Genomic DNA, 26707 nt, shown 5'->3' with positions numbered 1-26707 from the left:
GTAAGAGCGTCAAAGGTCACAGAGAGAAGGCAGGGGAATTGGGCTGACAATATAGTAAATCAGCCATGATGGAATGGTGGAGTGGACTTGAAGGGCCAAATGGCCTAATTTTGTCTTATACTCAAAGTTTTGGGACCAGCTTCTTCCTCTCCATCACCAGATTTCTGGTTGGTTTGTGAACACTACATCACTATTTTGCTCTCTCTTTTTATGCTATTTTTATATTTTTATAACTTTTATAGTAAAATCCTTCAATGTATGGCACTGTACTGCAAATTTCATCACTTATGTCAGTGGATAATGAACCTGATCTGGTTCTTCCTTTGATGCAGCAGAGAGCACAAGGCTGGTTCATGTGCACTGACCTTCACCACTCACTGAGACCTGGGTGAAGGGGAGGACTCTCTGCTAAAGTGTTCCACTGCAGACAGAACAGTGACAGCCCATACCACACCCTTGCCTCACCACGCCACAGCAATAATGCCAGCAGACCCATTTCATAAAACATTTTATGAGCACATATGGGAATGATCCAATTTCTGTTCTTCAAAATATCTGGCATTGATCGTCAATAGGTTCTGCAACAGAAGCTGCTCTTCCCCACATCACTCCCCTCTCAAAACTTCACCCTTTGATGTCCAGAGAGTTCTTTCTGTGGAGACCCCCGGGGTCGCTGCTGCTTCCAGAGTGCCATGTCCGTCTGTTCAAATCCAGTGTAGGAAGTGACAACTTGCCAAATTGTGAGTCTGAGGTCCAATCCCCCCAGGAGGGGGTAAACGTGGTATCCCCATCACCGTCCCTTAGAGTTTAATCCCTTGCAAGTTGTGTCTCAGGTTCAGCAGCACCTGCTCCTGTCGTGTTTTCTCCACCTTGAATGCTGTTTTGTTCGACTTTTTCTCAATTCTTCGCTCCTGCTCGGGGATCAGAGAGAGAGAGAGAGAGGAGAGATAATCAGATGAGGCAAAATGCTTCTCAGCATGGATCTGAGCCACAGACTCTGGGTGTTTCCTCACTAGAGTGGAGGAACCCACTGGGATATCTGACAGGCATTCAGAGTTTTGCTAGAGATTCAAGATTGTTTAATGTAATTTCCAATACACAGGTGTAAGAGAATCGAGTTAATTGTTACTCTGGACCCAATGCAGCTCAAAAAACACTAAAGAAAGGACAATGAGAGAATAATGAGAGTTAAAATAAAACACGATAAATATAAATATAAAAGATAGCTATTTACATAGATTGATTGTATGTTCATACAGTGATTCTAGGCTGTACATAAGGTGATTGACAGGAAATAATAACATATGATGGAGTTAGTTGGTGGAGGTGTTGATCAGCCTTACTGCTTGGGAAAAGTAACTGTTTTTCAGTCCAGTGTGGATGCTATATAACCTCCTCCCTTATGGGAGTGGACCAAACTGTTAATGTCAAACTGAGCTTTTAGAAGCAGAAGAGTTGGCAACCACAACTTTTAAATCAATGACAATACAAACCGGGGAGAAGATGACTTTTGAAGTTATCTAGAAGACTTTGTATAAAAAAGGTAGTGGGAACACTTGATTTGGGCTGCAGAATTGCTATTTTTCTTGAGGTTGAACTTTTCAATGATTGCTTGTGTGGAATGATTGTTGGTGCCAGACAGGGTGGTTTGAGTATCTCTATGCACTCAATAGCCACATTTTTAGGTAGCTCCTGTATCTAATAAAATGGCCACTGAGTGTACATTCATGATCTTCTGCTGCTGTAGCCCATCCACTTCAAGGTTCAACGTGTTATGCATTTAGAGATGCTCTTCTGCACACCACAGTTGTAACACGTGGTTACTTGAGTTACTGTCACCTTCCTGTCAGCTTGAACCAGTCTGGCCATTCTACTCTGACCCCCCTCATTAACAAGGCATTTTCTCACACAGAACTACAGCTCCCTGGATGTTTTTCATTTCTCACACCATTCTCTGTAAACTCTAGAGACTGTTGTGTATGAAAATTCCAGGAGATCAGCAGTTTCTGAGATACTCAGATCGCCCCATCTCGCACCAACAATCATTACACAAAGTTACTTGGATCACATTTCTTCCCCATTCTGATGTTTGGTCTGAACAACAACTGAACGTCTTGACATGGTCTGTAAGCTTTTATGCATTGAGTTTCTGCCACACGAGTAGCTGATTAGATATTTGCACTAATGAGCAGAGGCCAAGACCCTTCTTCAGGACTGAAATGGAAGGGGAAAGGTGCCAGAATTTCACAACATACTATAATCTCAGTGATAAGATACTTGATTCTAATCTCAGTAGAGGTCACCAGTGAAGCTGCTACAAACAATTTAACAGGTACTGAAGATATTGGAAATTTACAGCAATACACAATGTGCTGGAGGAACTCAGCAGGTCAGGCAGCATCTATAGATGGGAATAAACAGACACATTTCAGACCGAGACCCATCATCAGGATTGGTGATCAGGACTAATGTGAAGTTAACCAATAGCATTGATTGGAAGTGACCATTAACTAATCTTGAATCTGGGAACTCATGAGATTAGTGAAACTTCAACACAAACAGCCAAAACTGAAGGAAGGATACACACAACATGTTAGACCTGTGGGATTACTCCACCATCTAACTACAGCCAAGGGCAAATAATCAATATCTTGGGGTTAGTGGGATGATATTACAGCTCGGCGTGTAGGGGAGTATGGAGTTCAATTCTGATGCCGACTATACGGAGTTTGTACGTACTCTTCACGACAGCGCAGGTTTCCTGACTCTTGACCCCACTATCTTAAGGAGCTTTGGAGGATGATGGTGTCTAACGGCAACTCCTTTTCTTGCACCTTTGGAAACAGCCTATTTCTATCTTTAATAGTTACACGTTGACTTTGGTTCTTTGTGGGAATGGGACCCGCTTTCGGGGTCTCACGACTGGCCGTTTTTCGAAATGCCAAGGATGCAGCCTAGAAGACTAGCGTGCCTTCAGGGTGCTGGATTCTCATGGCCCTGGAGGCCGGCGGATTGGAGGTCGGTACCACCGCAGAAAACTGGTGTGTCGCTGAAGACGGAAGGTCAAAAGCAGTGAGCTGGCTGTGTGCCCAGAGACCTGAGTTCTTTGAGCACAAAGCTCAGAAGAAGTGATGGAACAGACTTTTAACATCATAAATCAGCGAGTTGCTTGTTATGTCTCCCCTCTCGGTGTGAAACAGGGACACCTCTTTTTCCCTTATTAGGGAGAGAGAGTGTTTGTGGTATGTCGAATTACCGGGTGAACAAGTACCGTAGATGTCGGATTATAAGCCGCTACTTTTTTCCCATGCTTTGAACAGCATTGAACACAGCGGCTTATAATAAGGTGCGGCTAATAGAAAGTTTTTTCCCATGCCGCCAAAACATTTTGCCTCGTAACAGTAGACCAATAAAATTGATGAGTAGTTCACAGAGGTCCAATGAAATTGTACGATAAATCAAGCGCACTTCACAAATTATTGTAAATCAGCCATTTGTACTCACCCTCATCAACATGGAAAACACTCGAAGAAAAGCATATGATGCAGCTTTTAAATTAAAGGCAATCAATCTGGCGGTTGAACAAGGAAATCGAGCTGCTGCGCGTAATCTTGGCATACATGAATCGATGGTGAGACGGTGGAGATTTAATTTGGGACTGCCGCTTCAGGTCAGGAATGGCTCACGTGATATTAGACAGCAGTACAAGGGAGGGAGGGAGCGAAACTGAGGATTCCGCTGCACCGAAACTGCTAGCGATTCAGTAAACAAAAAAACAGTAAAACTCGTGTGTGAATGGTATCGGGCCAATAAGGACACAAGTGTCCGATGTTACCAAATACCGGTAGGTATAACAAAGTTTAGCCTTACCAAATATGTGTAGCGAGGGTTTGGTTTGGGGGAAAAAGGAGTATAAATAAGAGCAGAATGTAAGGGGAAGGCAAAACGCGTTCTGCAATAAAGCCACGCTGCACTGTAATCCGGTGTTGGTTGTCTCTCTTCCAAAACGAACACAGGGCAGAATTTGAAGCCCAACACGTGTAATATCTTTCTGTGTAAATATCTCATATTACAAGCGGCCGAAAATCCGGTGCGCCGAAAATCCGGTCCGCCGGAAATCCAGTGCGCCGAAAATCCGGTCCGCCGGAAATCCAGTGCGCCGAAAATCCGTTCCGCCAGAAATTCGGTGCGGCCTAAAATCCGATGCGGCCTGTATAATTAAAAAAATGATTTTATTTCTAAAATTAGAGCCAGCGGCTATTAATCAGGTGCGCTCTGTAGTCCGGAATCTACGGTAGTCTTTGGGGTACTGCAAATCTGTGTCTTTATTGATGCTTTGCTCCACGCTCAAGTGCTCGGTGGGGGGGTGCCGATGCTTTTTTGCTGGGAGGGGTGTCGTTGCTTTGCTGCTGCTTATGCGTAGGTGGGGGGAGCTGGGGGGGGCTTTGGGGTTCTAACATCTAACTGTCATTCATTCTTTGGAGCACTCTGTTTTCATGGATGTTTGCAGAGAAAAAGAATTTCAGGATGTATATTGTATACATTTCTCTAACATTAAATGCAACTATTGAAACCTATCTGGGCCATGCCATCTTCTCACATTGGGCAAGAGGTACTGAAGCCTGAAGTCCTACATGACTAGGATCAACGACAGTGATTTCCCTTCAACCATTCAGTCCTTAAACCGACCAGCAAAACCCTAACCAGAAGTGTTTAGCAATACTGTGACCACTTTCCTGCTGCTGTCCGTAGGGGGTTTGTACAGTACGTTCTCCATGTGAATGCATGGGTTTCCTCTGGGTGCTCCAGTTTCCTCCCATAGTCCAGGCATACTGGTTATTCAGCTAATTGGTCATTGTAAATCGTTTTGTGATTAGGCTAGGGGTAAATTGGTGGGTTGCTGGGCAGCACAGCTCATTGGACCTGAAGGGCCTGTTCTGCACTATAATCTCTTAAATAATTCTCTACACCACTATTCAGAATTATTATTTTAAACTGCTGCACTTTGCTGCCACGTAGCACCTTCTTTGTGGAGCATTACACTGTCCCCAACACAAACCAAAAGAAAAGTCCTGCATTTATATAGCAACTTTACAATTTCTTTGGGAACTTTGGAAAAAAGATGTTGAAGAGTAATGCCTGTTATATTTCAAGAATCATTTCACACTGTTCCACAAATATGTAAAGATTTCCAGTATTTTCCACTTAAGTTTGGGTAATCAAGAACTAGAGGATAGAAGGGTGAAAAGGAAGAGATTTAATAGGAACTCAAGTTCCATATACTGTGGTCTGTATATGGAACAAGCTTCCTTACGTGGTTGAAGCTAGTGCAACAACATTTTGAGTCATGGAACACTACAGCAATGACAAAGGCCATTTGGCCCATCTAGTATTCTGCCTAGTCCCATCGAATTGCACCTGGACCATCATTTTCCATACCCTTCCCATCTGTGTAGCTATCCAAAATTTATTTTAAATGTTGAAATTGAACCTGCACTTCCTCTGACTGCTCATTCCACACTCACCAACCTCTCCATGAAAAAGATTCTCCTCATTTTTAAGCATTTGAAAGAGGTTTGGACAGATGCATTGATAGGACAGGTTTATGGGCCAAATGCAGGGAACTGGGACTGGTTTACATTTGCCATCTTGCCCAGCATGGATGGGTTGGGCTGAAGGGCCTATTTCTATGTGTTATGACTGTATATGAGACTAGATGATATTCACTATTGTACAAAAGTCTTAGACACATACATATAGGCATGTACACACAGTACTGTGCTAATTTTATGTATTACACTGCACTGCTGCCACAAAAGAAAACAAAAAATTTCATCACATATGTGAGTGACGATAAACCTGATTCTGATATGGGTCTACTGAGGACTGAGTGGGAAGGAGGCAGGGAGAGGGGAATCATGGTTGGGAAAAGGGGAAAGGAGAGGGGAGGGAGCAAGAATCACCAGAGAGACATCCTGTAATGATGAATTAAATGACTTTGCCTGTTGTCTTAGGGCTGGGTGTGTCTGTATCCGTGCCACTCCCTGCCATCTGTCCCACACTCCTCATGAGGTACTCCACCCCACTATTCCAACATCTTTTGCTCCCGCCAGATTTACAAACTCACTCTCTGTTCTACATTGACAAATATAGTACTGTGCAAGTCTTAGGCACCTTAGCTAGATATATACCCAAGGCTTTGCACAGTACTGCACATCAGCAGTTAAACACAGGACAAACATTATCCATTTGATACAATACAGTGCCTCGGTCTGACGTCTTCTTCAAAAAAACACCTCCAATGGTGGGTCACTCTCAGTGTTGTGTTTGAACATCAGCCTGGACACCAGGGTGGACATACACTGCCTTTTTCTCAAGCTGGAAATGGCTAATACAAGGGAGCACAATTTTAAGTGACTGGAGAAAGTATGTGGGTGGTGGGGGGAAAGTGGGGGAATATCAGAGTTAAGTGTTCATTTTACTATACGCAGAGTTGGGTGCATGGAATACCCCACTAGGGGTGGTGGTGGAGGCAAATACATTAGGGACATTTAAGAGACTTTCAGATAGGCTCATGGATGAAAGAAAGTTGAGGGTTATGAAGGGAAGGGTTAGATTAATCTTGGAATAGGTTAAAAGGGCAGCACAACATCATGGGCTGAATGTGACGGGAGGTTTAGAGATGTACAGGTAATCTTTTCTTCAGAGTGGCGGATGCTTGGAACAGGCGGATGGGTTGTGGTAATAGCAGATACAACAGTGGCATTGATGAGATCAGTAAGCACCGGACATACAGGGAAAAGAGGGAAACAGATCAAACTAAACAAATATTGAAAGGTCCAGAAAGAGTCACACAGACATGATATTTCTTATAGTGGGGGAGTCTAAGACCAGGGGGCACAGCCTCAGAATAAGGGAATGTCCTTTGGACAGAAATGAGGAGGAATTTCTTTAGCCAGAGAAGGTAAATGCATGGAAATCATTACCACAGATGGCTATGGAGACCGTCATTGGGTATATTTAAAGCACATTGATAGTTTCTTGATTAGTAAGCACATCAAAGGTTGCAGAGAAGAGGCAGGAGAATGAGTGAGGAGGGATAATAAATCAGCCATGATCAGATGGTGGAAGAGACTCGATGGGCCAAATGGCTTGACTGTCTTGTAGTGTTCTATGTTCTAATACCAGATAACCTACAGTAGTGGTTAAATAAGGGGCAAACTTTTGGAAATCCCTTACCCATGTTTGAGAGAAGACTGTGTGCCTTGGTTTGAGGTCTTATAAGAAAGACACTATCTGTGACGGTGCGGCACTCCCTCAGAGAGGTGTCTGAACATCAGCATGGACCTCTCTGCACCTTACGGTAATAGAAAGCGGCTGAACACCCACCCCTCACCAACAGGTCCTTACTGACTATCATTAGTCCTGCAATCTCACAGAGCAGACCCAGCCAGGAGCACTCACCTTTCGCTCCACTTTAATCGCCTGTTTCCGCAACTTCTTCTCTTCCTTGCTCTCACCGCGCAGACGGGTCTGTGTGGAAGCCCTTGGCAGGTCACTGTCGTTGATCATTTCCATTCGCTCCAGCTGTTTTGTCGTGAGACTTGGCCTCGGCAAGACACCTAATGGGATTCCTGTTTTACAGGAAACCTTGATCGTTTTGGGCTGAAAAAAGGTATTGGGTGTGAAGACCTTACTCTATTCAACATGCCGATTGCAAGCATCTTAATGAAATGTCTGAGTGCTTTGAAAAATAAGTACAAATTTAAGGCTGGGCTGAGAAGTGGCAGGACACGGGGTTAATGACAAGACTCTTAGCAGTGTGGAGGAATGGGGGATCTTGAGGTCCACATCCAAATTCAGGTCCTATGCCTTATGCTCTCATGAATGTAGGACTCTGGTATTTTTGGCAAAAGATTGCACAGCACTGGGCTTAATTTCCCTGCAGTGAAAGAGACTAAGGGGTGACTGACCACTTCATTAGCTATCTCCTGTACCTAACAATGTGACTACTGAGTGCAAGTTTGTGGTCTTCTGCTGCTGGCGAGACACAGTGACACTTTGCAGGTAACTAACAAAACTACTATAGTTCTATTATATATGTTTTTGGGACTAAAACTGCTGCAATCTGCAGCCTGTAACTTCCTGCTGGGAAGTGTGCTTTTGAACCATTTGTACAACCCGGCGACTTTGTGGTATCCTTGAATATTTGGTGAACTGGACTCTCGAGAATGCAGGTATGGCTACATCAACCATTGCTGAAGTGGACTTGGGGCTGGATTGAAACTTCAGGCCAGATAGAAGTGGCAGGCCAGGTTAATAAGAGGCAGAGTGCAGAAGATGAACCAGTGTTCATATTACTACTCCGGGAGGCTTTACCTGCCCCAGCATTGAACTTGGCTCCTGGGCCAGTTACAGCACTGACCTGGCTCTGTGGCTGTGATGACAGGTCAGTGTGGAGATGGTGAGCCAATTTCTCTGCAGTACATCTCGACTATTTACCTTACTGAAATGAAACATCATACCTTTGGTGGATCCGTTATCAGCTTCGGGTGGTTGTAGAGATTTGAGTAGGTGCCTGCAGAAAAAAAGATTGAGTTCCATTGTATTACAGGGAATACAGACCAGTACAGCATAGGAACAGGGCCATCAGCCCACAGTGTTTTGCTGAACCAAATAAACTGGTAATCACATGGCTAACTAACCTCTTCCTGCCTACACAATATCCAAATCCTTCCCATGCATATGTGCAGGGGGTTCCCAACACGTAGTCCACAGACCGCTTGCTTAGTGGTATTGGTCCATGCATAAAAATGACTGGGAAACCCTCCCTGGGGTTAGGGCTAGTTATTCCGACCAGCTGTGGTACAGGGTCAGGCTCAGTGTTCCATCCAACCTGACAACAGCACGGACCGTCATTCAGTGCTGCCCCTCACAGTGCCCTCTCTCCCTCAGTGTCACCCCTCATGCAGTGCAGCATTTACCCTCCCCCCACCCCCAGCACTGCTCCGTACACCGGAATTGGTTGTGAGATCACTCAAGAGGTGGGAACGTGCTCCACCGAGACATCTCCAGCATCAGGGAACAGCCTGAAGCAGACAAACTTAAATAAGAACAGTGTTTGGGCTGACCCAGCAGTGCACTCAAGTGGTCTATCGATACCCCATAACCTTGCACCTTATTGTCTGCCAGTGCCACACTTTATTCTGCATTCTCGTTTTACCTTGTTCTTCCTCACTGCACTGTGCAAGGATTTGATCGGTATGCAAGATATGCTTTTCACTGTATCATAGTACACTGCGAGGGCACAGCAGCATAGTGGTTAGTGCAACGCTTTACAGCACCACTGGTAATATACTTCTTGTTATAATTTGATTTTTTAAAATTATGCATTGCAATATACTGCTGCCACAAAATATATTTCATGCCATATGTACATGCTATTAAATCTGATCATCTCCTGGGTTCAATCCCACCACTGTAAGGATTTGTAGGCCCTCCCCATGAAACACGTGCGATTCCTCTGGGTGCTCCAGTTTCCTCCCACATCTCAGACATACAAGTTGGGGTTAGTGGAGTTGTGGACGTAGCATGTCCACATCTCTGGAAGCATGGGCAACACCTCGGATTGTGTTGGTCAAATGGCATATTTCACTGTAGGTTTTAATAGATAGATAGATACTTTATTCATCCCCATGGGGAAATTATACAGTCGGCCCTCCTTATCTGCGGATTCAACCAACCGTGGATCGGGAAAATACAAAAGTTCTCTCTCCAGCACTCGTTGCTTGAGCGCGTACAGACTATTTTTTCTTGTCATTATTCCCTAAACAATACAGAATATCAACTATTTACATAGCATTCACATTGTATTAGGTATTATAAGTAATCTAGAGATGACTTAAAAGTCCAGGCAGTCCCCGGATTATGAATGAGTTCCGTTCCTGAGCCCACCTTTAAGTCGGATTTGAAGTCGGAACAGGTACATCCGGTATTATTTAGCGTCAGTTAGTCAAATATTTTTCTTAGTATATAGTACATATTTTACCTTTCTATGCATATAAAACACTTAAGAAACATACATATTTCAACAATTTAACCACTGCGTTGTTTAGCAATAATTGTAGCTTTCATCGGGGCAGTGCCTTTCATATGCACCATTAAAATTGTTCCGATCGTTGACCGATTGTAGCCTAATGCTTTTCCAATGCCCGATGGCATTTCACCTCTTTCCGATTGCGTTATTACTTCCACCTTATTTTCAATCACGATTGTGATTATTTTCGTGAATAAAAACAGTGCAAATTCAGGGCTGTGCTGCCAGGTCCTAATATCCAGCGCACAGAGACACATTAAATAAAGTCCGGGGTTCCACTGGGTCCTAAAGACCACCGCACTGTTACATGTTAAATAAGGGACTTGAGCATCCGTGAATTTTGGTATCCGTGGGGGGTCCCGGAACCAATTCCCCCGCGGATAAGGAGGGCTGACTGTATGTGACAAATAAAGAACCCTTAAATGAAGATTTATTTTTATTCTGCGTTGTTATTGCTTCACCTTTTTCTACCTCAATATACTGTGTAACGATCTGATCTGTGTGAACAGTATGCAGGACAAGCTTTCCACTGTGTCACAGTACACGTGACAATAATAAACCGATTTCAATTGCAGTGATCTGAAATGAGAGGAGCACTGTCAAGCACAGTAGAGGGAGGAAATTTCTTTAGGACAAGTTTCTCGCAGACAGTACTCACTGAGAATGGATTCACAGTCCCACTGCTCGGTGGACTCCTCAGTGACAATGGTCTCCATCTCCCCCTCCGCTTCCTCCTCCTCCTCGTCTAACAGGACCTCCGCTCTTGGCCCCAGATCGTCCGGCATCTGACAGCTGTGGGAAAGATCAGGAGTTAAACCAGAGCCCCTTCCAAAGTCCAAAACGCACCGCGAAGGGTCACCTGTGGCATGGTAGTGCAGCGGTCAGTATAACTCTTTACAGCAGCAGCTATAGGGATTCAATTCCCTCCGCTGTCTGCAAGGAGCCTGGATGCTCTGCTCATGACCCAGAGTTTCCGGCTTCCTCCCACACTTTCAAGGAATACAGCTTTGTTGTGTGGGGAGTGTGGCTTATTTGCCGGTCGAAAGCTGTTTCCATTGTGTCAGTTAGTGATCAGTGACTGGTCCATTTAAAGTTTGCAACACTCTTTCCCATTGGCCAGCTTGCGTGCCACGGCACTCATTTCCAGCTCTGGGTGCCTTGGGGGTGGGGTGGGGGAGGGGAGAGGGGCGATAAGAGTAGCTTGTGCGAGAGGTTTGCCATCTTTCTTTCCTACCATCCACGGAGCCCGCTTCAGGCTGAAGTCGTGACCAGCGCTGAAGGACCATTGAGGAATCTACCACTGCAGATATAGACCGGCTTCCCTATGCTTGTTTAGTTAACTATCCATTCGTAGCATGCTTAGTTCTTTGCTTTTATAAGTCAGGAAGATTTAGCAGAGTGTCCATTCAATTAAAGGGTAACTGAATGTACAGGTTTTGGATAGTTTAGACGAATGCTTGTTTAGCTAAACACCCAGTTTAGTGTTTCATTGTTCATTTTTAAATGAGTAGTTAACGTACCCTTTTTAAAATGTGTCTTCTGTTTCGCTCATTGTATCCTCAAACCTGCCCCCTGTCCCCGCTCTACGTTATAGGGTTAGGGTTACCAAGTTATGGGCAAACTCTATTGATATTTGAGGCTGCCGCCAGCACAATCCTTGGAGTGTGTTGATCACTGACGCAAATGTTGTATTTCACTACCTTTCCGATGCGCATAGGACAGATAATCTTATAAAAGGCAGTCTTTCTGAATGGCTGGAAGATTTCACTTACACTTTAGACTTCTGACTGTGGTAATCGGAGATGACTACACCAAGCCGCTCACTATCCACCTGGATGCAGCCCTCTAGCTCGAGATGGTCCAGGGCCCCAATCTCATCGTCATCGTACTCTTCATACAGCTGGGGGGAAAAGAACATGGTGAAGAGAGGCCGTGGACTGAGGAGGCATAAGGCAGGGAGGGGAGGAGAGGAACATGGACACAGGGATATCAGTTCTGCACCGACCTTCTCAAACCGGTCATCCAACAGGGTGAGCTGCTCGTTGCGTCTCATCACCGAGGAGGTAATGGAGTAGCTGGTGAAACGACTTCTTGTCTCTTCCTCTGCGAAGAGGAACTCCCGGGGACTGCTCCTGCCACTGCCAGAACCTGACCTGTCCTCATCAGAGAGTGCGCTGTTCGAGTCGTAATCCTCGCCTTCTGTATCCTCCCAATCTTCCTCATCATCTTCACCGTCGGATCCCCTGGGAGGGTAAGAACAGACTGATTGAGTCTCCACTGTGAGATGTTGCCTCACAGATGTCGAAGCAACCGTTCTAAGTCCATAAGACATTGGATCAGAATCAGACCATTCAGCCCATCAAGGGTTTCACCATTCCACCAAGGCTGATTATTATCCCTCTGAAACCCATTCTCCTGGGTAACCCTTGATGCCCTGACTAATCAAGAAACTATCAACCCCTGCTTTAAATATACTCAATGACTTGACCTCCACAGCTGTCGATGGCAATGAATTCCTCAGATTCTCCACCCCATGGCTAAAGAAATTCCTCCCCATCAGCTCTACAAAGATGTCCCCCTATTCTGAGCCTGTGCTTAATTTCATATTTCATCTTTTCCCTCTTTACATTAGAGACTTAAGAGACACTTAGATCGCTAGGTGAACGTGAGGAAAATGGAAGGATATGAACCTTGTGTAGGCAGAAGGGCCTGTTCCACTGCTGTACTGGTCTTTATTCTATCTTTCCCTTGCAGAATTTTTTTCCCTATCACCCCCATAGCTCAGGAATGCTAAGTGTTATTAAAGAGATGGTAGGTGGTGAGGGGAAAAGGAGGGAGGGGATTCCCTGATTCATTGTTGTCCTATTCAGCAAACCCTCTCTGGAGGGAACGTCTGAATTTGATTTGTAGGGCCCAACTCCCGCCCGATTGCTTGTTATAGAAACACAGAAAACCTACAAAATACAGGCCCTTCAGCCCACAATGCTGTTATGTACAGTTATGAACATATGTACTGTCGTTAGTGAGGGTCCACAAGAGATCTACCCGAATGATCTTGGGAAAGGGTTAACCATATGAGGAGCTTTTGATCGCTCCGGGACTGTGCTCGCTGGAGCTTTGAAAGACGAGAGGTAATCTTATTGAAACCTATCAAATACTGAAAGGCCTACATAGAGTGGATGTGAAGAACCAGTTCATCCATGCTAAAGCTGTGCCAAACTGTGGCCAGAATGCACATCAGAGAAATCAGCCTCCCCTCCATGGACTGTCTGTACTTTTACTGCCTTGGTAAAGCAGCCATCATAATCAAAGACGCCACCCACTATGGATATTCTCTCCTCTCCCATGGGGCAGAAGATACAAAATCCTGAAAACTTGTACCACCAGTCTCAAGGACAGCTTCTATCCCAGTGTCATCAGACTCTGGAATGGACCGTTTGTATGCTCAGATGGATTCTTGTCTGTACAATCTACCTCGTTATGACCCAGCACTTCATTGCTTGCCTGCACTACACTCTTTCGGTAGCTGTAACACTTTATTTTGCACTGCTGTTTATTTGTTTAGTGATACAGCATGATATCAGGTCCTTCAGGCCCAAAGACCCATGCTGCCCATTAACACTCGTGATCAATTAACATAGCAATCCGTGGAATGTGGGAGGAAACTACAGCACCCAGAGGAAACCTACATGGTCATGGAGAGAACATACAAACTCCTTACTGACAGCGGTAGAAATTGAACCCAGGCTGCTGGCACTGTAAAATGTTACAGTAACTGCTATTCTACTGTGCTACCCAACAGTGTGCCTATAGAAGTACCTTGCTCTAGCTCAATGCACTGTGTATTGATCTGTATAAAGAGTGTACAAGACCAGCTTTTCACTCTATCTTGATACATGGCAGTAATAAACCAATATCGTCTGCTTGCCTGGGAAGAATTCAGTTTAGTTTCAGTTTATTGTCATTTAGACAATAATTTCAGGCATCCCCTCCAACACCAGCCCAATCCACACTACTCTACTTGGTCACCTGTTTCTCAGTGCAAGTGACAAGGTAACATATTTGGAGGTGAAGTGTCACAGTCAAGTGGGACAGTTCTGGAACAGGTCATGACCCTTCCCATCCAACTTCATGCAGTAGCTCCCCAGTTCCATGAGACGCAGAGTACGACAGGACTCCTGACTGAACACCCAGTTTCTCAGCTCCCTGAGATGCAGAGACAGGATTCCTGTTGGAGTGGTACTGCAACAACAACTTCTTGCTCAACTTCAGCAAAAACTAAGTGCTTATTGTTGACTTGAGGGAGAAGGAGGTTAGAAACTGAAAACCTACAACACAATACAGGCCCTTCGGCCCATGAAGCTGTGCCGAACATGTCCCTACCTTAGAACTACCCAGGCTTACCCATAGCCCTCATTTTTTCTAAGCTCCATGTAGCCATCCAGGAGTCCCTTAAATGTCCCTATCATTTCTGCCTTCACCACCACTGCCGGCAGCTCATTTCATGCACTCACCACTCTGCGTAAAAAACTTACCCTTGACATCTCCTCTGTACCTACTTCCAAGCACCTTAAAACTGTGCCCTCTCGTGCTAGCCATTTCAAAGCATTGACTAAGCATTGGGGTAACCAGCATTGGAGGGAGCCAGCCACTTTAAAATCCAGGGCGTTAGTAATCAGGCAACCTGTCCTCAGCTCAGCACATTGATGTGATCACTAGGAAGGCGCACCAGCATCTTTACTTGGGAAGTTAAGGTTTAGCTTGTCACTGAACGTCATGGTCTGGCACAGTAATTCAAATTTGCAGAGTAGTGGACTCATCCCACCCCACCATCGGTTGTATCTACTGGAGGCTCTGCCTCAGGGAGGTAACATCCATCATTAGAGAACAGCATCTGGGCCATATCATCTCACAACCAGGTTCAGGAACAGTAACTTCCCTTCAACCATTCACCGACCAGCAAAACCCTAACCAGTAGTGTTTAGCAACACTATGACCACTTTCCCACTGCTGTCTGAAGGAGGTTTGTAAAGAATGTGAGTGCGTGGGTTTCCTCCCTCATTCCAAAGTCGCACCTGTTGGATATATGGGTGTAACTGGGCGGCGTGGGCTTGTTGGATTGGAAGGGCCTGTTACTGTGCTGTATCTCAAAATAACAATAAATTAATAACTGCACTAAAGTGAGATTTCTTTTGCAGTCATTGTGTTTTTTTTTTAAAGAACTGTTTTCTTGTGAATGCTGCTTCCTTGATGCCATGTTCCTGTATGCTGTTTTTCATTGTATCTCTACTTAAGCATTGACAATAAACCCAATTTATACTCCCCCCCCCCCCCACCTTTCCAACTCACAGGATGCACCCCAACTCCCAGTGACAACCAACCCACGTACGTGCGAGCGACTGCCTCGCCCCTGTTCCCTACTGCCTTCATCACAAAGTCATCCTCCAGGGCGTTGTCTGGGTTGTCAAAGTCGAAGTCATCATCCAGGGCAGCTACGATATCGGGGTCCAGCTCCGGGAGTGGTCCTGATAGAAGACATCAAGCACACTGTGAGCATCGAGGTGACCTCTCGCGGCCAATCTATGAGCTGCTGGTCCCACTGCAGGCACGTTCCGTTGCCAGAGCAAAAAGCAACCCCTTGGTTACACGACATAAAACAGTACAGTAACTGGCCCTGTGGCCCCTCTGTCTCTCTGATGGATGTCATGCCAAATTAAACTAATCCCTTGTGCTTGCATCTAATCCACATCCACGAAGACAGAAGCAGAATTAGGCCATTCAACCCATCAAGCATGTTTTACTATTTCATCATAGCAGATTTATTATTATTTCTATCAACCCCACTCTCCTATCTTCTCCCTGTAACATCTGATGCTCGACTAATCAAAAACCTATCAACATCTGCTTTAAACGTACCCAACAACTTGGCTTCCATAGCCATCTGTGGTAAGGAATACCACAGATTTACCACCTCTGCCTAAGAAGTTCCTCCTCATCTCTGTTCTAAGAGACACCCCTCTATTCTGAGGTTGTGCCCCTGGTCCTAGTCTCCCCCACTATAAGAAACACCCTCTCCATGTTTCCTCTATCTGGACCTCTCAATACTTGTTCGGTTTGATCTATTTCCCTCTCTTCCCTACAGGCTCAGTGCCTACTGATCTCATCAGTGCCAGAGTTGTATCTGCTATTAGCACCACCCGACAGCCTGCTTCAAGCACTCACCACTTCAAAGAAAAAAAACCTGCACATTTTTAAACTCTCCCATCACCTTCAGCCCATGATGCTATGCTGACCTTTTAACCTACTCCAAACCTACCCTTTCCTCCTTCATAACCCTCCAGTTTTCTTTCATCCATGGGCCTAAGTCTCTTAAATGTCCCTAATGTATCTGCCTCCACCATCACCCCTGGCGGGGTATTCCACGCACCCACCAGCCCCTTTGAGCTTTCCCCCTCTAACCTTAAACACATGCTCTCTGGATCACAACTGACCCTCTGGACCAGGGGTTCCCAGCCTGGGGTCCACAGACTCTTTGCTTAACGGTATTGGTCCATGGCATAAGAGAAGTTGGAATTCAGTGCTATGTTCCCGCGCTCACCAAACCCTTTCGAGCTCTGTGTCAAATCGTACTTTAGCCTCGAGCACTGAATGCAGACAGATGCTCAGGCAGCGTTCAGAATCAGCACAAAACAGCGGTTCTGGAGTTACCTCGAACAGGGGCAGCTTTGTTCAACAGGCCCGTCTTCTCCTCAAACTCCGAGGCGAACACCGAGGATGGGAGATTAATGGAGCATTTCTGGAAACACAAGGATGGATCACAGGTTGAAGGCCCATTTGCGATGAAGCGCAAGGGAATACTACTTGCAGACTGACAGCACTGATAACTTCTTCTCATCTGTCTCCCACAAAAAGTTCACATTCTCTCTACCCTGTTAAATGACTTCCTTTCATCCAGGACATTTATTAAATAACCTGTCACATGGGCGGCATGATAGCATATGGATTAGCATTTAGCATAATGCTATTACAGCACTAAAGAGTGGGGTTCAATTCCCGCCAGTGCCCGAAAGAACCTAGACTATGCTCCCTGCGAGTTTCCTCTAAGTCAGGGGTTCCCAGTCTGGAGTCCATGGACCCCTTGCTTAATTGTATTGGCTCATGGCATTAAAGGAGATTGGGAACCCCTGCTTCAAGTGCTCCAATTTCCTCTCATCACTCTCATTAGCGAGGAGGTATGGAGTGATGAACAGAGTATCACTGCTTGGAATGTTCTCCTCCTCCCTTCCCCCACTAGATGAGGACGTTTGTCCTACCCCGCTTGACTCCCTGATCCTTACGGAAATCTGGTGTATTTCCTGCTGGACGCCATCCTCTGAAGGAACTGTCTCTGTACCACCCCGTGGCCGCGGGCTGGATGCCACGAGCTCAGCGACGGGCGATGCCTTCTTCAGGTGCTGCAAGTAATTGTAGGCATCATCGAAGAAGATGCCGTACTTCCTCTGTTCCTCTTTCTGCTTCTGCAAGTCAGCCCTCTGCAGTAAATCAGAATTTGGTTTATTACCACAGAAATATGCAATATCATAGAACACTATAACACAAACACAGGCCCTTCAGCCCATCGAATTCAAGCCAAACCATTTAGTTCCTGCACCTGGATCACAGCCAGCCACACCCCTCCCATCCATGTACATATCCACACTTCTTAAATGTTTCAATTGAATCTGCATCACCACTTCTGCTGGCAGCTCGCTCCACACTCGCACCACCCTCTGAATGAAAAAGGTCCTCCTGTTCCCCAGAAATATTTCACCTTTCACCCTTAACGCAAGTCTCACACAACCTCAGTGGAAAAGGCCTGTTTGCATTTACCCCATCTATACCCTCATCGTTTCGTATACTTCTAGCAAGTCCCCCCTCATTCTCCTGCACTCCATAATGTCCGAACCTGTTCAACCTCTCTCTATAACTCAGCTCAAGTCCCGGCAACATCCTTGTAATTTTTTTCTGTACTCTTTCAATCTTTCCTGTTAACATTGGTGAACAGAACTCCACACAATATTACAAATTTGTGTTCATCGTCGTCTTATATAGCTTTAAAAAACATCCCAACTCCTGCACCCAATACTTACCGGTATTTATGAAAACCAATGTGCCAGAAATTTTCTTTATGACCCTATTTACCTGTGACACCACTTTCAAGGAATTATGGCTCTGTATTCTCAGATCCCTCTGTTCTACCACATTCCTGTGCCCTACATTCATCGTGAAGGTCCTTCCCCAGACAGTCCTACTGAAGTGCAACACCTCACACTTGTTTTCCTTAAATTCCATCTGCCATTTTTCCAACTGGTCCATCTCACTGCAAGCCATTATGGCCTTCCTCAATGTCCGCTACCCCCTAATCTTAGTGTCATCTGGAAATTTGCTGATCCAGTGTGCTCATCCAACACACACAAAATGCTGGAAGAGCTCATTAAGCCAGGTAGCATCTACAGAATAGAGTAAACTGTCGATATTTCGGGCCGAGACCCTTCTTCAGGACTGGAAAAAAGAGATGAGAAGTCAAAGCAAGAAGGTGGGGAGAGGATGAAGTACAAAGTGGTTAGTGATAGGTGAAAGCAGGAGAGGGGGAGAGATAAAGTAAAGAGCTGGGAAACTGATAGGTGAAAGAGATAAAAGGCCAGAGAAGAGTTTCAGCCCAAAATGCCAACTGTTTACTCTTTTCACTTGATGCTGACTGGCCTGCCGAGTTCCTCCAACATTTTGTGTGGGTTGCTTGGATATCCAGCATCTGCAGATTTTCTCGTCTTTGCACATTTTCATTCAGATTGTTGATATAGATGACAAACAACAATAGCCCCAGCACTCCACTAGTCACAGACCTCTAGTCAGAAAGGCAACCATCTACTACCACTCTCTCTGGCTTCTCCCACTAAGCCAGTGTCTAATCTAATTTACTACCTCATTCTGAATGCCCAGTGACTGAACTTTCTTGACCAGCCTCCCATGTGGGACCTTGTCAAAGGCCTTGCTAAAGTCCATGTAGACAATATCCACTGCCTTTCTTTCATCAACTTTCCTGGTAATTTCCTTGAAAAAAGGCATGATGTTTTAAATACTTCTGCCAGGGGCCCTCAATTTCTGAGGATTTATCCACCTTAAATTGCGTCAAGACAGCAGCAAGCATGTAATCCATATATGGTCTATGACGGGGTTCCCAAACTGGTGTCTGTGGACCCCTTGGATCATGGCATAAAAAAAGTTGCAAACCCCTGGTCTATGACTTCACTGATGTTTTGCCACAGTTCTATAGACTGTGCCCGTCTCCCGAGTAACTACAGATGTAAAAAATCCATTTGAGGTCTCCTCTATCTTTTTCAGCTCCATGCATCGATGAGTAGTCCCATCTCCCAGAGGACCAAGTTTGTCCCTTGCATTCCTTTTGCTATTAATATATCTGTAGAAGCCCATAGGATTTTCCTTCATCTTGTCTGCTAGAGCAAATTCCTGTCTTCTTTTAGCCCTCCTGATTTCCTTCTTAAGTGTTCTCTTGCATTTCTTATACTCCCCAAGTACTTCATCTCTTCCTCAATGCCTGTACCTGCTACGCACCTCCTCCTTAAATCAAGGTTCCCCAATTCTCGCTAAACCCGTTAACCTTGACTTTTATTCTGACAAGCTATGCACTCTCAAGATTTCACTTTTGAAGGTCTCCCATTTACCAAGTACACCTTTGCTACAAAACAGCCTGTCCCAACCCACACTTGCCAGATCCTTTCTGATACCATCAAAATTGGCCTTTCTCCAATTCAGAATCTCAACCTGAGGACCAGACCTATCCTTCTCCATGATTATCTTGAAACTAATGGCATTATGATCACCACATGCAAAATGTTCCCTGCACACAATTCTGTCACCTGCCCTATTGTGTTCAATTTTAGTCACCTCATTATAGGAAGGACGTAGATGCTTTAGAGGGTGAAGAAGAGATTTAACAGGATGCTGACTCAATTACAGAAAATGTCCTATGAGGATAGGTTGAGCGAGCTAGGGCTTTTCTAGTTGGAGCTCAGGAGGATTAAAGTTTACTTGATAAGGCTGTACAAGATGACGGAGGTATAGTTCCGAGAGGACAGCCAGAGACTTTTACCCAGGATGACAAAGACTAATACGAAGGGACATAATTTTAAAATGATTGGAGCAAAGTTTAGGGGAGATGTAAGAGTTATATTTTTTTTAAAATAGAGAGTGATGGGTATGTGGAATACCCTGCTAGAGATGGAGGTAGAGCAGGAACATTAGGGACAATTAAATTACTCTTAGATGAGCATATAGAAAAGTGGAGAGCTATGTGGGACAGAAGGGCTAGGTTGATCTTAGAGAAGGTTAAAAGGTCGGCAGAACATCGTGAGCCGAAGGGCCGGTACATTTCCATGTCCCCTGTCCACATGCAGCACCTCAACTGGCAGCAAAACTCGCTGGGGGGCTTTCTCGTCTGCAACCAAAGGGTCCTTTTGGCTCCTGTGCACCAGGTGAAATGTCACTGCTGACTTCTTCTGGATAAACGATTTCTTCTTGCGATGTGGCTGGGAAAAAGAAAAGGAAATGGGTTAAATACCGGATGTGGGAACCACAGCCTCTGACACCAGCCAATCTATCGGCCTTGGCTTCCTAACATTTCCCAACTGATAAACCTGATGTGACAGCCTGCTGGCATCCGGGTTCCATGTGACTTGACAAAGGTGAGTAGTGACAGCAAATACTTGAAAGCAAAACACCAGATTTTTACAACAGGCCATTTGGCCCATCTGCAATGTGCCAGTACATGAACTCCAGAGAAGATTCCCTCCACTCCCTTCATTATTCAGTTCTACAACCTTTATGTTTATCTATGGCCCCCCCTTTGGTCGAGGTTGACCATGGATGTTGCATCCTAGTTGTTGAAGTTGATACGCAAGCCAGTATGCAAGCTAGGGGCAGTACAATAGGAAGGGCAAGCTGTTGCCTGTGCAGCAGGCTCCCTCTCACCACAGCAGAGACCAGCGGCATTGCAGGAGTTGCCAGTCAGTGTTGATTTAAATGCTCCAGACTTCCCCATGAGTGGGTATAGCGCAAGACAGAGTAGGCTTGAGATCAGAGCATTTCTTCTTCTGTATGAGCTGCTAACCATGGTTGGTGAGCCCCATCTGCCCCAAGTGACTGGTTTTAAGGCACCAGTAATCTGTCTTTGCCCCTTCTCCTGTTAGTAGATATGATTCCACCGGGCTTGAAAGCCAGTTGTTGTCAGAGGCTAGATCATTGGGAGCTCAACCCCAGCAATAACAATCTTAAGGAACCTTTATGCTCATCAACGTTCTCTTTTAAAACATGTGGCCCCAAATACTACATAAGGAAGTAAATTTTTAACCACACTATAAGACCATAAGATATAGGAGCAGAATTAGACCATTTGGCCCATCGAGTCTGCTCTGCCATTTCATCTTGGCTGATTCATTCTCTCTTTCAGTTCTGATCTCCTGTCTTCTCCCCATATCCCTCCATGCCCTGACCAACCAAGAATCTACAAACCTTTATCTTAAATATACATCAAGAATTGGCCTCCACAGCTGCCTATGGCAAAGAATTCCAGAAAATTCACCACTTTCTAGCTAAAGAAATTCCTTCTCATTTCCGTTCTATTCTGAGGCTGCATCCTCTGATCTTAGGCTCTATTACCATAGGAAACATCCTCTCCACATCCACCCTATCAAGGTCTTCCACCACTGGATAGATTTCACTGAGGTCACCCCTCATTTTTCTGAATTCCAGTGAATACAGGCCCAGAGTCATTTAAATTTTAAAAAATATATGTCAAGCCATTCAACCCTGGAATCATTTTGCAAACCTCCTTCGAACACCCCTCAGTTTCAACACATCCTTTCTAAGATAAGGGGCCCAAACCTGCTCACAATATTCCAAGTGAGGCCTCACCAGTGCTTTATAAACTCTGAACCTTACATTCTTGCTTTTATATTTTAGTCCTCGTGAAATGAATACTAACATCTCATTGGCCTTCCTCACCACAGACCCAACCTGCAAATTGACCTTCAGGAAATCCTGCACAAGGACTCCCAAATCCCTTTGTACCTCAGTTTTTTGTATTTTCTCTTCATTTAGAAAATAGTCAACCCTTTAATTTCTTCCCCCAAAGTGCATGACCAAACACTTCGATACTGTATTCCATCCGCCACTTCTTTGCCCATGCTCTTAATCTGTCTAAGTCTTTCTGTAGCTTCTCTATTTCCTCAGTCTTTGTATCATCTGCAAACTTTGCAGCAAGGCCATCAATTCCAACATTGACATATAACGTAAAAAGAATCAATGTCAACACAGACCCCTATAGGACACCACTAGTCACTGGTAGCAAACCAGAAAAGGCTCCTTTTATCCTCACTCTTTGCCTCCTGCCAGTCAGCCACTGCTTTATCCATGCAAAATCTTTCCTGTAACACCATGGGGTCACAGCTTGTTCAGCAGATTCCTGTGGTACCTTATCATAGGCCTTCTAAAAATCCAAGTACACAACTTCAACGATTCTCCTTTGTCGATCCTGCTTGTTATTTCTTCAAAGAATTCCAATGGATTCGTCAGGTAAGATTTTCCCTTGAGGAAAGCATGCCGACTACAACCTATTTTATCAGGTGCCTCCAGGTACCCCCAAACCCCATCCTTACAATTGACTCCAACATCTTCCCAGCTACTAACTGGCCTGTAATTTCTTTTTTTCTGCCTCTCTCCCTTCTTTAAGAGTGGAGTAACACCTGCAATTTTTCAATCTTTTGGAACCATTCCAGAATCTTCTTGAAAGATCATTACTAATGCCTCCACAATCTCTTCAGCCATTTCTTTCAGAACCCTGGGATGCACATCATCTGGTCCAGATGACTCATCAACCTTCAGACCTTTCAGTTTCCCCAAGAACCTTCTCCCTAGCAATGGCAACTTCACACACTTCATGCCCGACACCTGGAACTTCCACCTTACTGCTACTGTCTTCCACAGCAAAGAATGATGCAATATACTCATTCAGTTCACCTGCCATTTCCTTGTCCCCCATTACTATCTCTCCAGCATTGCATTCCAGTAGTCTGATATCCACTCTCACTTCTCATCTACATTTTATCTATTTGGTACTGGCTTTAATATTATTGGCGAGCTTAATTTCGTATTTCACCTTTACCTTCTTAATGACTTTTTTTACTTGCCTTCTGCTGGTATTTAGAAACTTGCCAATTCCCTAACGTCCCACTAATTTTTGATCTATTATATGCTCTCTCTTTGGCTTTTCTGTTGGCTTTGACTTCCCTTGTTAGCCATGATTGTCTCATCTTTAAAGGTCCCTCGACCTTTAACTGGCCAACCAGTGAAATTCCTATCCTCACAGCTGTTCCAACAGGTTGGGCCAGGCCCTCTCTTCTGCCACGGCGAGACTACTCTCAGGGTGGAGCAGCAGCATGTCATATACCTACTAGGTGGTCTTCAACCTGACCGCATGAACCTCAATTTCTCCTTCCGGTAACTTTCCCCTCCCACTTCTCTCTTCTATTCCCTACACTGACCTCTTCTCCACACCTGCCCATCACCTCCAAAAAGGTGTCTCTCCTTCAGCACTTCCACCTATGGCCCACTCTCTTCTCCTCTCCTATCAAATTCCTTTCTCGTCACCCCTCGACCTTTCCCACCCACCTGGCTTCACCAATCACCTTCCAGTTCAGGGGTTCTGAACCTGGGGTTCATGGAATAGAAAATCTAGCTTGTCCTCCTTTCCTTCTCTGCACCTTTCTATTCTGGTATCTTTCATCCTTTGTCTCCAGTGCTGAAGAAGGGTCTCAGACCGAAACATCAACTGTTTATTTACTTTCATGGATGCTATCTGATCTGCTGAGTTCCTCCAGCATTTTGTGTGTGTTGCTCTGGATTTCCAGCATGTGCAGAAACTTTTGCATTTAGAATTTACCCATATTTATGTTTTTATTTATTATTATCACGGATACAGTTTACTCTGAGCCACATGCGAGCAAGGAATTTCAATCCACACCGGTGTACTGGACAATAAAATAAACTGGACCTTCTGCTCTAGACTCCACAGACAGTGGAAATATCATTCCCAGCAGGAGCTGCAGCAGTCACTGAATTCAGTGCACTAACCACTGTCTGTCAAGTTCAATTTCACTTTCTTGTTATTCACCTGGACACACGTGTACCATCAAACAAAAATAATGATCCTCTGGACCAAGATTCACCACAGTACATATACCTCACACACAAAACTACTAGTATTAACCAAAGTAATATTACCACTAGTAAATTAACAAATAATATGGTGCATTTATGACAAGTTAAAAAGTAAACAGTATAATGCCACCAGTACTTCATACATGATAAGACCTAGGTTCAGTCGCCTCATGGCCTGGGAGAAGAAGCTGTTTCCCACCCTAACAGTCCTTGTCCTCATGCTATGATACCTCCTGCCTGATGCTAGGAGGTCAAAGAGATTGTTGGATGGATGGGAGGGATCACTGATCAGTATTCTACCACAGCCAACCAGCCTGTTGTTCACAGCCTCACATCTTCTTCTCAAGACCATCCCCCCAACTGGGGCACAGGGCTACTGAAAGTAGCTTGCCAGAGTTGTCTGTCCTGGGCCAGTCTTTCAGGTGTAGCCCATCTTCTCGATACTTTCTCTCCTGAGGATGAGGTCTTTGGAGCTTCTATCGCTCTGGGATTTTACTGTATGGGGTTTGGCAAACTAGGTTATATCTTCCAAAATTACTGCTGACAGGAATAGGTGAACCACTGATTTACTCTGCCCCTCTCCCACACCTTCTTGATCCATCTTGTTGTATAACAGGCTAAAGGAGATCATGAACTCCAGAGTAACACACACAGAAAGTGCTGGAGGAACTCAGCAGGTCAGGCAGCATGAAGGGTCTCAGCCAAAACCATCAATACCACCTGACCTCAAAGTACGTACATGTCACTGAATAATACCCCGACATTCATTTTCTTGCGGGCAGTCACAGTAGAACAAAGAAAAGCTCAAAGTAAATTTATTATCAAAGCACACATATGTCACCATGTACAGCCCTGAGATCCATTTCTTTGCAAGCAACCACAGTAAATACAAGAAACATAAACAGGACTGGCAAACAATGCACAACAAAACCAAAAACTGTACAAATACAAAAAAGAAAGAGGAGAAGCAATAAATATCAAGAACATGAGATGAGGAGTGTGTCCATGGGTTGTGGGAACGGTTCAATGAAGTTGAGTAAAGTTATCCCCTCTGGTTCAAGAGGCACTACAAAAAAAAACAATGAAAACTACCGACAAAGACCGTGAAATACAAAAAGAAACAAGTAATAGTAGTAACAAATAAATAACACTAAGAACATGAGTTGTAGAGTCCTTAGGTTGTACAATCAGTTCATTGTTGAGGTGAGTGAAGTTATCCACGCTGGTTCAGGAACCTGATGTTTGAAGGCTAATAACTGTCCCTGAACAGGGTGTGATTATTACTCTAGACCGGGGCCCTAACCACTACCCCTGGGATCTTGCTGTGCGCGCTGCCACGCTCTGAGTGGCAACAACGTGGGACATGTCAGTCCAGTTCCACCCATCCCGGCGCTGCTGTCTCACCGCCGTCTCCTTCCTCGCTCACTCACCATCCTGCCGCCGCTCCGAGGCCCGACCGGCCCGCTCCGACCACACCACGGCGAAGGCTAACACCGACCAGCACCGGCCTCGCACGCTGAAGGCACACTGAATTCTGATTGGCTCTGGGATACCGGCTGTCACAAGATCGGATCTCTGGACGGTCATTGGCTGCTGGTGCGAAGCCCTCTGGGATAGTGGCTGATTGAAGATTGGACCTCCTGAGCTGAGTGACTGTCGGGCGGTTGAGTGGCGGTTGTTGTCCGAACGTCTCTCTCCACAGATGCTGTCCAGTCCCCGGAGGTACCGATTGCGTTCTCCGCGCTTATTCCGGAATGTGAGCTTTGAGGGATACCGAGCGATACAGAGTTTCGGGCTGTGGGTTTGATCCCTGAGCCCGGATGGGTTGGCCGACCGCAGTGGTCCTCCCGGACCCGCCGCACAACTTCGCGCTGACCTGGGCTGGACATCAGTGACCGGAGGCTGCAGCAGTCTCGACACGGTGGGAGCAGGAGAGACGGCACCGGTAGAGCGATGGCTGAGTGGCTACCCAGGTATCGAGTTGCAGAGGCACAGAAGTAGACCCTTCTGTCCTGATCAGGAAACCGTCTAAGCTATTTGGCCGCGTTCCGGGTTAGCACTTTTGAGTTTCTGGGTATCAGCGTCCCTGAGGATATATCCTGGGCCCAACATATTGATGCGTTTACGAAGAAGGCATGATAGCGGCTATATTTCTTTTAGGAGTTTGAGGAGACTTGGTATGTCATCAAGGACTCTTAACAAATGTCTACAGATGTACCATAGAGGGTCCTCTAACTGTCACCATCGTCTGAAATGGAGGGGCCACTGCACAGGATCAAAGCGAGCTGCAGGAAACTCAGTCAGCTCCATTGTGGGCACTGGCCTCCCCGGCATCCA

The 26707-nt window shown here is 45.3% G+C and overlaps 1 protein-coding gene across 1 annotated transcript; it reads right to left on the bottom strand.

Annotated features, from left to right (window-relative positions):
• Positions 1-495: 495 nt before the first annotated feature.
• Positions 496-25917, bottom strand: ltv1 (LTV1 ribosome biogenesis factor). The gene is made up of 11 exons (XM_073050413.1): positions 25801-25917; positions 20554-20682; positions 17434-17628; positions 16805-16892; positions 15486-15621; positions 12102-12339; positions 11869-11996; positions 10755-10888; positions 8526-8578; positions 7465-7665; positions 496-911 (listed from the first exon to the last, which is right to left on the bottom strand). Exons 1-11 carry the CDS (start codon positions 25801-25803, stop codon positions 801-803), a joined length of 1416 nt encoding a protein of 471 aa, XP_072906514.1. The 5' UTR covers positions 25804-25917; the 3' UTR covers positions 496-800.
• Positions 25918-26707: the final 790 nt, after the last annotated feature.

Source organism: Hemitrygon akajei, chromosome 7 (assembly GCF_048418815.1).
Source record: "Hemitrygon akajei chromosome 7, sHemAka1.3, whole genome shotgun sequence".
NCBI lineage: Eukaryota > Metazoa > Chordata > Chondrichthyes > Myliobatiformes > Dasyatidae > Hemitrygon > Hemitrygon akajei.
Note: the sequence above shows the minus strand (reverse complement) of the source record. Positions and strands in the feature narration are given on the sequence as shown.

Excerpts from the sequence above, each read along its gene's own strand:
- ltv1 (XM_073050413.1), bottom strand. Across the intron at positions 17,629-20,553 it reads GAGTTTTGCTGCCAGTTGAG|AGGGCTGACTTGCAGAAGCA; the intron begins GTGCTGCATGTG and ends GATTTACTGCAG. Across the intron at positions 12,340-15,485 it reads GGCGAGGCAGTCGCTCGCAC|GGGATCCGACGGTGAAGATG; the intron begins GTACGTGGGTTG and ends TTACCCTCCCAG.